At 36.0% G+C, this 13,975-nt stretch overlaps 2 protein-coding genes across 6 annotated transcripts; one reads left to right on the top strand and one right to left on the bottom strand.

Moving 5' to 3' along the window:
• Nucleotides 1–1,439: 1,439 nt before the first annotated feature.
• Nucleotides 1,440–9,261, top strand: LOC135833408 (nuclear pore complex protein Nup93-like). Its single transcript, XM_065347201.1, has 14 exons — nucleotides 1,440–1,858; nucleotides 1,934–2,114; nucleotides 2,183–2,311; nucleotides 2,395–2,559; nucleotides 2,634–2,773; nucleotides 2,902–3,132; nucleotides 3,195–3,332; nucleotides 3,401–3,922; nucleotides 4,005–4,164; nucleotides 4,245–4,337; nucleotides 4,422–4,661; nucleotides 4,795–4,949; nucleotides 5,199–5,241; nucleotides 8,921–9,261. Exons 1-14 carry the CDS (start codon nucleotides 1,686–1,688, stop codon nucleotides 9,038–9,040), a joined length of 2,490 nt encoding a protein of 829 aa, XP_065203273.1. The 5' UTR covers nucleotides 1,440–1,685; the 3' UTR covers nucleotides 9,041–9,261.
• Nucleotides 9,262–9,441: 180 nt separating this feature from the next.
• LOC135833409 (uncharacterized) lies at nucleotides 9,442–13,105 on the bottom strand. 5 transcript variants are annotated; one of them, XM_065347207.1, is made up of 4 exons: nucleotides 12,799–13,105; nucleotides 12,466–12,630; nucleotides 11,630–12,339; nucleotides 9,442–10,804 (listed from the first exon to the last, which is right to left on the bottom strand). In XM_065347207.1, exon 4 carries the CDS (start codon nucleotides 10,788–10,790, stop codon nucleotides 9,561–9,563), a length of 1,230 nt encoding a protein of 409 aa, XP_065203279.1. In that variant the 5' UTR covers nucleotides 10,791–10,804; nucleotides 11,630–12,339; nucleotides 12,466–12,630; nucleotides 12,799–13,105; the 3' UTR covers nucleotides 9,442–9,560. The 5 variants fall into 5 exon arrangements, with proteins under 5 accessions (XP_065203279.1, XP_065203276.1, XP_065203277.1 ...); XM_065347204.1 differs by having other exon boundaries at nucleotides 11,580–12,280; nucleotides 12,799–13,104; XM_065347205.1 differs by having other exon boundaries at nucleotides 11,605–12,280; nucleotides 12,799–13,104.
• Between the last annotated feature and the right edge of the window lie 870 nt (nucleotides 13,106–13,975).

The following is a 13,975-nucleotide window of genomic DNA, read 5'->3' as shown; positions in this document are numbered from 1 at the left end:
ACGGCTAAAGCTAAAAAAAATTAGGGCTTTGGCTAAGCTAACGGCTATTGGCTAATGTCTCTTCATTGGCTGGCTATTGGCTGGCTATTAGCTGGCTAATTTTTATAATTTTTCAAAAATCGAGTGACCCCTCTAAATACTCCTCTAAATGAGCACATTCCCATTATAGATATTGTTTCTAGTTTTAGGAAATAATTATTGTTTCACAAACGTGAATCACAATTATTCGCATTCACGCATTATTTGATTATATTCATAAACTGATTTCTCATTCATTTTCTAGAAAAACAACGATCATTGAAAAAAATTAAGAAAAAAAAATCGGAACCGCCAATGTCAAACTACTTTTTTGGTCATTTTGGTCCAGTGTTGCAAGAGTGGAGTAAGAGTAGGAGTAAGGAGTGCAAGGAGTGAGATTTTTTGAGGAGTATATGCTTGGAGTAAGAGCACTCCAAGCTGTAGTGTGGAGCCATACTCCTATGCTGGAGTACTCCCACTGTTTCAAAAAGGAGTAGGAGTGGAGTTGGAGTGTTGCCAAATCAAAACTCTTTACTCCTCCTTTTTTCCCTAATTTTGTGACTAATTACATCAAAATGTTACTGTTACTCACGTATTTTCAATTCTTTTATTTGTTTATTTTACTGTTTTTCTCATTTGTTATCGCGAATGATATTATTTTATCAATTATTGATATACTTTTACCATCTTACACCTTTAATTCATGGATATAATCAATCACTCAATATCTGTTGAGTCAAAATTCCTGAAAAATAATGAAAAATGATAGGAGTAAGGAGTGGAGTAGGAGTGGAGTAAGAGTGTTGACAGTTCCTTTGGAGTGAGTAAGGAGTGGAGTATAATGAGTAAACTCCAAAACTAGGAGTGGAGAGTGGAGTTTGGAGTATGATGAAAATGCTTGGAGTAAAAAGCACTCCTCCGGAGTGCTGAAACCAGCACTCTTGCAACACTGTTTTGGTCTTTTGCTTTTGATTTTATTACGAAATTAAAAATTTTCATTTTTTAAAACATTTTTACCCACAGGAAACTCATTTACTCACCTATTTATTTTCAATTTTAGCCAATCATTGTTAGCCAAAATCAATTGGCTAAAGCTGGCTAATGGCTAAATTTTTTGTTGATTGGCTGGCTAATGGCTAATGGCTAAACGTCAAAAATTCAATAAGCTAACGGCTAATGGCTAATGGCTATTGGCTAGCTAGACATCCCTGGTTTAGATTTTTTTGACATTTACCTACTTGGATCGTTTCTATGAAAATATCATAATTTTTACAAATTTTGATACTTTTGTATTATTTCGTTAATTGAACTTAGTTACTAATCATCAAATTTACTTTGGGTTTTGAAAAAAATCGAAAACCCTTGCTCGTTTGGTAACTTCGGCGGCCATTTTCTTGTTTGTGATTGTTACAACCTGTAAATAAAAAATGCCGGCACACTTCTCAAAATTGAAAAAAATGTGTTTTTGTTTCAAAAGATAACAGTTGTCTCAGAATTTACGTTAATTTTAATTAATTTCATCCAGATTAACTTTAGAGTGTGATTATCTAATTGTTATATCGTTCATAAATGTCTTTAATACCTAGTTAACGTAACCTCATATTGTAATATCGGTTTACACTCCTTCGCGAGTACAACTTTTATCTGAAGAAACACAAACATCAACCATGGAGGAAACGGATTTGAATAATTTGCTCATAAACGCCGAGCAACTAGCTTTAAATCCCGAAGAAAACATAGGAGAGTTACCCAAAATCGAACGAACTCTCAAACAAGTCTACGATGCCACCAACGAATTATGGTCGAGACTCACCAGCGAAGGATTGAAAGATAACGAAGCGTAAGTGTTTTTGAAATTTGCATTACGCGAATTCGATCACTAAAAATATGTATTCTCACCGAACATCTTTCGCAGGAATCTGCTACTTTCCACACGAGGAGTAGACTTGCCATTCTTATCGCAGAAACTAGAACGTATCACAGCTCGAAGATCGTTACAGCCTCTTGATCCTACTCCGGTTACCGATATCGATGCTTTTTTGAAAAACGAATTGGAAAATTCTATTTTATCCATCGTCGAATACACAAGTCAAACGGTAAGTTGGTATTTAGATTGTTATTTTGGGTTATTTCGTCGTATTAATAAAATAATGATTGTTTCTAGTTGGAAGAAGAACATCAAAAACGAATCGACGAAGAAATCAAGAAAACCGCTCGTAATCGTAGACTGAAATTCTTGAATTGTTTGTACGGGTTATCAGAATTAGATCCTGAGATTCCAGTTACTAGAAAAGTACCGTATTCGTTAATTTGTTAACTAGATATGTATTTTGTGGATGATGTAATTACATAGTATAACGATGTGTTCCGGCGCAGGTTTATCCTTTAAAAGAACTGTACTTCAGTTCAACTAGTCATATGGATCAATATCAAATCGCGTACGCTGAAAAACTCATCGAATACAATAAAGAAGTATTGGACGATAAAACAAAACTAGATCTGTTATCAAAATTCATGTCGGTGGCGGCTCCAAATGATCAAGTATGTCGTTTTACGATGGTTTTAGTCTTAATTCGTTCAATGTGAACGCTTATTAATTGGTTTTCGTTCTTTAGAAAGTGAACGAATTGTGGAGAATAGCTTCAACGATGAGTCAAATACCTCCTGTTAGTAAAGGAACTATTCTAGAAGCCAGAACTAGTTCGATGGTAGTCGATAAGATGATTCGGCAAGCTCGTATCTACTTGGAAGATCGGTGAGTGAAAATTATACCCTATTTTTAATAGATTTGATTACTTTATTTTGTTGATCGAAATGATTCCTATCATTATGAAAAGAAACGAACGATGTACTAGTTTCTAAAATACTTTCTATTAATTTCAGGTACAAAATGTTCATGGAATCTGTAGTCTCGAGCAACATGTTGACTGCTTGTCGAGGAGGCGAACCTGGCACCTACGCTTTAGTCCGAAGTTTCGTCAAAGCTGGAAACGTTACCGAATATCTCGGTATGGAACAAGTATTCGTCGACGGATTACCTTTCTGGCCGGTATTTTACTACTGTTTGAGATGCGGCGATCTCGAGGCAGCTTTACATTGCGTCAAACAATTAAGGTACGTTGAAATAAACTCCAATCTGTAGATCGGATTATACTCAGCTTTATTTAAATTCACAGCAGCGACTTCGGCGACCTCGTGAAAATCGTTTGTGAAATGCGTAACACGTCTTCTCGTCGACTAGCTCCTCAAACCGAGAAGAACTTTTTACTCGAGTACAAACGCATGGTTCGAAACACCCCGGATCCCTTCAAAAGGTACAGATTTGATTTTTAAATTCGGATGATTAATTTTTAAACTCATTTTAATTGTAATCTTTGCGTAGAATTGTATATTGCGCCATTGGTGGCTGCGATGTGACCGATAAACACCCGGAAGTTGTGAAAACGGCCGATGATTACTTATGGTTGCGTTTATGCCAAGTACGAGACTACGGTGAAAATGATAACTTGAACGAAAGCCTTATACCGAGTTCGGATCGTTTGAGTTACTCCCTACTGCAGTCTTTGATATCGGAAGAGTACGGCGAAACGTATTTCAACGCTTCGGAGCAGCCTCATGTTTACTTCCAAATGCTCTTTTTAACCGGACAGTTCGAAGCTGGAATCGAAATCTTATACAGGAGCGCGAAATTCGCCACGCATTCCGTTCATATCGCTATAGCTTTGCACGAGCAAGGATTATTAGCCTTATCGGATAATATTTCGAGGCCTATTTTATCGTCTATATTTAAAGTAGATCCTAAACCTTTAAAAAGGCTCAATTTGTGTACCATTGTCAAAACGTACGCTGGTACTTTGCCCGAAGCTGATGCCGAAGTAGCGTTGAATTATTTGTTCACTTTGAGGTGAGTGATCGTCGAACTCGAGAGGAGTGATTGAAGAGTTTTTGATTCAGTTTTAAATGGTTCTCATTTTTTTTTCTTGCAGAAATGTTACGTATTCGAGCAAAGAAAATAATCTGAAGATGTTCCCTCAGTTAGTCTACGAGTTAATTCTAAGTACCGAAAATTACGGTCAAATTCTCGGGTTCTTGGAACCGGACGGGTGTCGCGTTAAAGGCTTATACGACGAGTTCGCCGCATCTAAGGTAAAATGCTTTCCTACGATTGTTAGTGGTATTATATCATTTTCTAGATCTGACTGGTTTTTTGATGTATTTTTTCACAGTTCCAAACCGACGAATTAATTAATCACGTAGCCAATTCATTGGAAATGAAAGGAGATTACTTCAACGCTATTAAATTATACGAATTATGCGGAGTAAGTCGTCGATCTGAAACCTTAGCAGTTCACGTTTGGAAAATGTCATCTATGTATTTATTATATTTTTACGCACTTTTTTAGCATTATGAAAAAATGATGTCGGTATGGAGTAGTCAAATGAGCCGCCATTTAACCAACTCGAGCTGCCAATCGGAAGAAATTCGTAATAATTTGTACACTTACTCGGAGCAATTCCTCAAACGAACCAATGAGTCGAGTATCACCTTCCATGTGGATACGAAACGTACCTTCGATGCGTTCTGCTTACTGTACACTTTCTTCCAATATTATAATAATCGCGAATACCAGTCTGCGTTATCGGTACGTATCTTATTCCAGTATTTAGATGAAAGTTGAGAATGAAAGATCGGAAATGCTGAAAGAAGTATTTTCTTCGTTTCGATTTCGAATTTTTTCCCTCTGGTTGATGATTTTGATTTTTTTTTTTTTGCAGCTTATTCAACACTCCAAATTTCTACCTTTATCCAGCGAAGAAGTTGAGCTGAAGGTTAACGAATTCAAGTCTGCTAATATGTTAGTTGTTCAAGTGTTGCCTGATGTGTTGATCGCAGTTATGAATATTTTACATAATCAATACAACTCGTTGAAGTAAGCATTGAATTTTATTAATCGATAATATAATGATTTGTTTAGCCAGAAATACTCTCTGAATTTCTTCGGTAATCGAGTTGAATATCGAATGAATTGGCATTAATTCATTTTCTGTGACCATTCGCGAAAAATCGAACTTGTGTTTGAATCTAAATTTTGACAATATCAACTAACGGAGAGTTGATTCGTAATTTTTCGACTCCCCGAAATTTATTCAAATACTAATGGCAATACTTTCTGTTCTAGGCAAGGATACTCGATGAGACAAGTAGACGATTCGAACGAGAAAGTAAGTACCTTTATGAATATTTTTAGGGATCATAGTACAGTCATTTTAGCAAAATTTTCAGTCGAACCTCGGAAAAATTGGAGGAAAGCTGAATTTCACATTATTTGTTCTAATTGGTCTCTAAAACAACCCATCAAAAGTTGCACTCCGCAACTTGCCGGCTATCCACGCAAGAGGTCATTAACCTTTGCTGATACAGGTTTTTCGGCTGTATCGCCGAAATGAAGGGCCCGAGAGGAAAAATTGTTCTACGCTAAATTTCCTATCAGCATGACCAGTTCAGCTTTTCCCAAAATTGCGATTTCACCCTAAGGAGGGGGTAAAGTTGTCAATTTTATGAAAATTGTTTTAAAAAATAAAAATCGACAATTTTAAAGTTGAACTCGATTCACGATAGACTCGAAAATATTTTGACCGAAGTTGCACACCGCGACTTGTCTTTCACCCCTGCAAGAGGTCATTAACCTTTTTGTCAATGTACGTTTTTCGGCTGTCATCTGTATCACCAGTCCACTGTCATCCTCACTCTCGCTCTCAGACTTCATTTCAGAAACTTTGATGTGGCTTTACCAACAAAACGGCGGCTAATTGTGATTCGTAGTCCGCCGAAATCGCAGATTTTGTTTTTCAACATAAAACTCGAACGAAATTAAAAAAAAAAAAAAAAAGCTAGATCGAAAGAGCGTGCAAAAATTCGTCAGGAGCCAAAATTTCAAGCGCAAAAAGTGTATTTTTCTATTTTTGGTAAATTTTTAAAAATCAAATTCAGGCCAAAAATGAGAAAAAAATATAATTTCACCACATTGACCTAGAAGGATGAAGTTTGGTATATATATGTACTATTTTTGACCTGCCAAATCGATTAGAAATTGTTTCAAACCATTTTGAGCAGCTCTGAAGCCTCCAGCAGATTTTTGAAACTTCATCAAAAGCTGTTGGAAAGCTAAAATTTATTCTGTAAACTAATTTCAATACGCTAGGGAGTCGACTGCAAGTAGATTTCAAGTCGTTTTGAAGCCTCCAGCGACTTTTTGGAAATTACTGGAGCCTCCCGTAGATATTTCAATGCTCAAAATTTTCATAAAAGTTTACCAAACAGAGTTGGAAACCCAAAATTTACTCTGTACTCCAATTTCAAAGCGCTATCAGTCGACTTCAGGTTGGTTCAAGTCATTTTGGAGCCTCCGACGACTTTTCAAAAAATCCTGGAGCCTACAACAGATTTTAGGAACTTGAAATTTCATAAAAAGCAGTCGGAAAGCTAAAATTTACTCTGTAAACTAAGTCGACTACTGGTAGATTTCAAGTCGTTTTGGAGCCTACAGCGACTTTTTGGAAATTACTGGAGCCTCCAGCAGATTTTTCAATGCTCAAAATTCGACTACTGGTAGATTTCAAGTCGTTTTGGAGCCTACAGCGACTTTTTAGAAATTACTGGAGCCTCCAGCAGATTTTTCAATGCTCAAAATTTCCATAAAATATTACCAAACAGAGACACCCCATTTTTGACATTATTCTGAGGTGGATCGCAGCCAGTTTCAATCTGTTCTGGAGCCCAGCAGATTTTTAGAAACTCCTGTTTTTCAAAAAATGTCACAAAATTTATCCGAATTAACTTTCGGCTTTCCAACTCCATTTGATGAAATTTTGTAGAAATTACAAGTTTCAAAAATTTACCGGAGGCTCCAGTAATTTTTAAAAACTCGCTGAAGTCTACAAAACAACTTGAAATCTACTTGCAGTCGACTTCTCAGCGTATTAAAATTAGTTTACAGAAGGAATTTTAGTTTTCCAACAGCTTTTGATGAAATTTTGTAGAAATTTCAAGCTTCAAAAATCTACTGGAGGCTCCAAGAATTTTTAAAAAGTCGCCGATGGCCACAAAACGACTCAAACCCACCAGCAGGCGACTTTATAACGTGTATAAATAACGTATTGCAGCGTTAATTTCCGCTACCCAACTTCATTTGATAAAATTTCGTGGGATTTTCAAGTTTCTAAAATGTGCTGGAGGCTCCAGAACTGCTCAAAACGGTTTGGCATAAATTTGATTTTTAAAAATTCACTAAAAATCGAAAAATACATTTTAACGAAACTGATCGTACGTCTTATAGGGACGTAGAATAATTTTAGTTCAATCACTTTTTTCCCTCCGACCTTTCATTTCGGCGATATAGCTGAAAAACGTAGATTGTTAAAGGTTAATGACCTCTGGCGGGGCACAGTGGGCCACAGACCCCCCCCCCTCAAAAACGGCGATAATTCGGATTCAACCTTCATCGATGTGCAATACGTCGAATAATACGTTTTCATGGTCGTAGAATTCGAATCTGCACTTATTTTTTTTGTAGGGGTGGGGGGTGAGGCGTGCGGAGCGAAAAAATTTCAAATGCTGCTTATATTATCGTGTAATATATCGATTAATATGTTTTTGAGGTCGTAGAGTTCGAATCTGGAGTTATTTTTTTGGTAAGGGTGGGGGGGGGTGAGGCGCGGGGAGGGGGAAATTTCAAATTTTGCTTATATTATTGTGTAATGATTGTGTAATGTGTCGATTGATATGTTTTCAAGGTCGTAGTATTCGAATCTGCACTTATTTTTTTCTAGGGGTGGGGGGTGAGGCGTGGGGAAGTGAAAAATTCCAAATTTACTTTTTGATGTTTTCTTATACCACTGATTTTTAAAGTTTACAGTTTTTTACACGAAATCAGAACACATTTTGGAACAAAACTCATATAATTGCGCAATATTGCGTGTTCTCTTCTGCATAGTGATGTGTATTTGGGAGTAGTGTATACTATGTTTTAGCGATTTTTTGCCCGAAATTGCCCCATTGCTTTTCAGGTTCATTTTTCTATTAAAAATACATCAATTTTCTTCACAATTGCGGATATATCGCAATTTTAAGATCGAAACATAATATACTCGATTCAATTTTGATTGAAATACATTATTTGAGATATAAACTGATTTTTTCAAATCAACGATATAAACAACCTCAAAAACATAACTAACGGCATATTGAACGATAATATAAGCAAAATTTGAAATTCCCCCCACCCTACCAAAAAAATAAGTGCAGGTTCGGATTCTACGACCTCGAAAACGTATTATTCGACGCATTGCACATCGATGAGGGTTGAATCCGAATTATCGCCGTTTTTTTGGGGGGGGGTCTGTGGCCCACTGTGCGGGGGTGAAAGACAAGTTGTGGTGTGCAACTTTGGTCAAAATAATTTCGAGTCTTTCGTGAATCGAGTTCAACTTTAAAATTGTCGATTTTCATTTTTTAAAACAATTTTCATAAAATTGACAACTTTACCCCCTCCTTAGGGTGAAATCGCCATTTTGAGAAAAGCTGAACTGGTCATGTTGATAGGAAATTTAGCGTAGAACAATTTTTCTTTGAACATTTTTCCTCTCTGGCCTTTCATTTCGGCGATACAGCCGAAAAACCTGTATCGGCAAAGGTTAATGACCTCTTGCGGTGGTAGCCGGAAAATTGCGGGGTGCAACTTTTGATGGATTGTTTTAGAGACCAATCTGAACAAATAATGTGAAATTCAGCTTTCCCCCATTTTTCCGAAGTTCGACTGAAAATTTTGTAAAATGACTATACTAATCGTTCAAATCACCGAAAAAAAAAAACACATAAATTTTTACAAATTGCAATTTTCAGACAATGGCATTACTTCGTCATCGAGCCCAGGCCATTACATCTTTTGTCGGCCGTGTACCTTTCCAATTCATGAGCGACGTGTATACTAGATTAGTACAAATGGAGGTTTCAATGCGATAACAAACAAAGTCAACGTGAAAAATTTATTAGATAAAGAAAGTTTTTGTATTATTTTTTCTAACGTTTTTTTCCATATTTTTTTCTGCCTCAGTCCACCTAAGTTTGTTTTTAAAAAACTGATTATTTCATATGGATAATGGCTTAAGTTGTACAGCGGCCTGAAAGTGAAAAGAGAGGTCGGAGTTATTATTTTTATCATTACAAAATTTTGTGTACTTGAATGTTGCATTATTTTTCATTTTTATCGCATTGTTATCCGTACGTCTTCTTTCGGTGACATCGACGACGAATATGTTAATATGTGGTTTTTTTTGCTTAGGTGTCTAGTTTTTTGAATTTCGTACTTTCCCTGAGGGGGGCTATTAGGTACCTACATACAGAACAGAGCTAACGTTTCGATGAAAAACAATAACAAATTATTATTTATTTTACACGAAGAAGAAACTACAAAAGTATTAGTATCAGTGATTAAAAACTGGATAAAAAACACACGATTATTTATACATAAAATGTAATTTTACTATTCGTTCGATGATGTGGCTAATGATGAGGAACCGTCTTCGTCGTTCAGCTGAAAGATATCAGTCTCTTTGAAATATTTCAACCAAGGCGACAAACGTTGCTTGTAATGTAACTCTTTACTAGGATCTTGAATGAACATTTTTTCTAAATTAATAGCATCGTTGTTGGATTCATTAGCCACGACGCTCTCCGGTAAAGCGTACAAAGCTCGTAGAAAAATAGCGATTTGAACTAAGTAATTATATCTTTGATATTTCATATCGGAGTAAAATTGATCGATCGTGTACGAGTAATTGCATCGGACAGATTTCAACGTAGCGTTGAATTCGTCGACGTAAGCTTGAAATATCTCGGACGAATGATTCTGTATTACGTCGAACTGAACCGAACATACGATCAGTTTTATTATATCGAAGACCGGAGGTACCCAGCGAGCTAGTTGGAAATCGATCATTCGTAATTCTAATCCATTATCACCGGTCTCTTTGAATAAAATATTATTTATCCAGTAATCGCCGTGATTTAGGGTGCTTATACGATTACTATCGTATCGACAAACGATCGAAGGAGTGTTACGAAAATTCTCGATTGCTGTTTTCATGTACTCCAGGTACGGTTTCAAGTCATCGTCTTCTTCGATGAATTTCACTAACGCTTCGAAACCACGATTCAGCTGCTCAACGACGTACTTGCCTATTTCTATTTTACGTTTATAGAATTTGAATAAGTGAGGTTTGATTTCATTCAGTTGGTAAGATGCTGCTTGAAATCTAGCCAGGAGTTGTAATGAGCTAACGGTCTGAGCCAAGTTCAGTTGTTGGAATTTATCGACGTTTGCGAATCCTTGATCGACCAGATTGTCTAAGATTACTACTAAATCTTGAGTGGAAGTGTACTGTTTTGGAGTCAGCTCGGTTTTGAGCAGTTTGTTGAATTCTGGTAAAATGGTGTAGTACAGAAGGTACTCCGAGGAGTAGTATCCTCGATCTCGGGAGATCTCGAAGCATGGTTTGTTGAACGGGATTTTCACTACTAAGGATTTCGTGTACGTGGAATCGTCGCAAGTGTAATGGATACGGTAATAGTGGACGTCCGATAGTAATCCGGTGCAGACACCGGTTACGGTCTGTGGTTCGATTTTGGTCACCTTTATTGGACCGGAATCTCGGTGCTCATTGGTGGTTTGTAAAGCGTGCTCGAACAGAGTATCGGTGACGACGAATTTCATGGTGGTAAAAAGTACTGTAAAAAGATAATATTGACGATTAGAAGTGTTTTTGGGGTACTAAAGTTATCGTATGTGGAAAGGGAAAGGAACGGTGATAAACCAATCGGTTTAATTCTTTGAAATTGGGGTATAGGTAGGTATTCGATAGGTACATAGCTGGTACGAAAAATGTGAAGCCTCTTTTAGAATTATTTTGTATTTGAATTACCTATGTTCAGAATTGAATTGCCTATTATATGATTTAAATGTTTAATCTTTAGTTCTAAATTGTTAAATTTGAGATGATTTTTATTTAATTTTTCGAAGTGAACATAGAATAATTTTGAATCATAGGATATTATTCATGACTGAGCTGACTGGAAAAATTACAACCTTCTTTACCTTATGAATCATTCACCAATGAAAAATTGCCAACAGGTACGAAAAATGTGAAGCCGCTTTTAGAATTACATAATTTTTGTGTTTGAATTATGTTCAGAATTGAATTGCCTATTATTTGATTTAAATATTTAATCTTTAGTTCTAAATTGTTAAATTTGAGATGATTTTTTTTTTCATTTTTCGAAGTGAACATAGAATAATTTTGAATCATAGGATATTCAGTAGATTTATCTAATTATACTTCCCTCCCTTTGAGAAAAGCAAAGTCGATGGAATTAATATCAAACTTCATTTCTTTCTCCTTACTACTTCCTACTTTCTATTCTAGGCTGACGAACAGGAACCTATGGAAACTTCATCCTTATTATACGTACGACTCTATTCTAAAATTACACTGTTTTATCTTACTCTGATACGATCGTGTAATATTTACTCGTGTAGATTTCTGTTGAACTTACCTGAAAACCGAACCAAAAAAAACGAATTAAAAAAATGCACACCGCGTCAAGTCATGAGTGAATTGTTCTAGAACCATTTAACGAAAGACCTTCTGCTTTTTATCGTTTAGTAAAAACTTGACTTTATATTTATCAGTCGTCAAAAAGCTTACTTATGGCAAGGAACGACCATTAATATTGTCATCGTCGCGTCACCGAAGTTATCAGTGAAAATGGAACTAGGTAGGAATTAGGTTTGGCCGCTGCCACTGACGACATTTGGATACCATATGACATATTATGCACCTTCGACAGCAAGTATACATTCTTATTAGGTACTTAGTTACTGTGCTTTAGTGTTTGTTTAGTACCTGTAGCTTGAAGCTGACTAGTTGACAGATTTTGCATACATAATACAAAGTGACAGTTGATGTAAATATGTATAATTATGCTTAATAGGTTATGTTTTATGTTTGAAAAAATGAAATATTTAGTATCGTATTTTGTAAAAACTATTCAACGCTGGGAAGAAGGTGGCGGAGATCTGTTCCTTCGAATCTTTGAGGTATGAAATCTTCATCTGTTTTGGTGGGTTTCATAATAACGAATGAATAATCCATGTGTGAGGAAGAAAATTAAGCGTGTTTGTCGAATGATAACGTTTAGTTAGACCTATTTAACACGAACACTGGCAATTAATGATTAAAGTTTAACAAAGCGCAGCTACTTATCTGTATATCAAAAATCAAACGGTCAATTATGATAACAAATTCTAACTTACAAACTAGGTAGTTATAATTTGATCTAAAAAAAATGATGATGAAAAAATGTTACTTGAATTAAATTTAAACACTTACCTACCATCAAAGATCGAATTACTGATTAGTTGAGAAATACTGAATAAGTTTATCCATAGTTTCGGACTGGTCCATTAAGCGTTGATTTTCTTCTTCTAAACGTTTCACTTCCAATATTTTTGACATTGTTTTAATTTTCAATTCACAACACTTCCTTTTCAACATCTAGCAATAAACAAAAAGAGGCATTATACTCGTATTCCTGCAGTGACTTATGAATAAAGGATGACGAACGAAGGATAATCACCAAGTGATTCGCGATGCAGAAAAGAATCAATTAAGTATAAGTACTCAAAATATTGTAAGAACTAGAATGAATAATTAAGTAGGTACCTCTCTTTCAGAAACATTTGAACTTGAAGAATTGTTGTTAATTGAGCCGGTGCTCTCAAGTTTTGGTTCTGTTTGCTTCAAATCCATTTTAACTGCGCTGCAGATTTGCAACTTTCAGCTACCACTTTAAGTTCTTGCTAAGGTATACTTAAGTTTTAAAGTAACACGTTAACAAAGATCTTAAACCGTTTGAGATTCTTAAAAAATTCAAATCGTATATTCTTTAGAAGATATTCGAATCGAAAGTAAAAACTTTCAAACGTGATCACGTAGGTAATTGTATTAATTTAATCAGTTGAATTGAATGTGAAACTATGCGCATGCGTATTACGCATAACGTTTTGCTTGCCCGTGGGGAGGGGGGGGCATACAGGGTGCCCAGAAATATCGTGAACCCCAAAGAAAGTTTTTTATTGAAAATATAAGTTGGCAACGTGAAATAGATGCATATGATTGGTGGAATGTTATCATCTCAGTCTAACAACCAATCATGTGCTATCATTATATTTTATCATTCACTGTGACCAACTGAAATATTTAGGAAAAAACTTTGTTAGGAGTTCACGATATTTCTGGGCACCCTGTATCTGGTTCCATAATTTTTACATCTGGTGGTTGTGAGCCGTTGGGTGTTTTGCGCAGTAGTGGCTAGCCGGTGACCAGCTCACACTGCGAACCTTACTACCGGTGACCGGTCTATCAAAGACGGATGTAGATCTGATTTCTTGCCTCGAGGATCAGACCTGACTCCGAGCGAGCGAAATAGTGTTACATCTGGTTATAGTTCGGCATATGACAATAGGAGTAATTACACCCCCCCGCCGATCCTCCGGGACAACTTCTTTCTTGAAGGGGACATCCTGAGGAACATTTTTTAAAGCAAGCTTGCCAAAAAAAAAGTTGGCCTTACTTACAAAATGGCAGCCATTTTGATTGACAGGTCAGCCGAAATCGCAGATTTTGCGTTTTAACATAGGACTTGCACGAATTTTTTCAAACTTTACAAAGGTAGATCGAAAGATCATACAAAAATTTATCACCTGTCAAAATTTCAAGTGCTAAAGTGCGTTTTTCGATTTTTGGTGAATTTTTGAAAATCGAATTTAGGCCAAAAATGAGGGAAAAAATCAAAATTTTACCAAATTGACCAAGAAAGCTGAAATTTGGGATATACCCT

Source organism: Planococcus citri, chromosome 1 (assembly GCF_950023065.1).
Source record: "Planococcus citri chromosome 1, ihPlaCitr1.1, whole genome shotgun sequence".
Lineage (NCBI taxonomy): Eukaryota > Metazoa > Arthropoda > Insecta > Hemiptera > Pseudococcidae > Planococcus > Planococcus citri.
The sequence above is the reverse complement of the archived record's forward strand: the minus strand, read 5'-3'. Positions and strand labels throughout refer to the sequence as shown.

Excerpts from the sequence above, each read along its gene's own strand:
- LOC135833408 (XM_065347201.1), top strand. The coding sequence starts at position 1,686 with ATGGAGGAAACGGATTTGAATAATTTGCTCATAAACGCCGAGCAACTA. Across the intron at positions 4,165-4,244 it reads ACGAGTTCGCCGCATCTAAG|TTCCAAACCGACGAATTAAT; the intron begins GTAAAATGCTTT and ends ATTTTTTCACAG. Across the intron at positions 5,242-8,920 it reads TAGACGATTCGAACGAGAAA|ACAATGGCATTACTTCGTCA; the intron begins GTAAGTACCTTT and ends TGCAATTTTCAG.
- LOC135833409 (XM_065347207.1), bottom strand. The coding sequence starts at position 10,790 with ATGAAATTCGTCGTCACCGATACTCTGTTCGAGCACGCTTTACAAACC.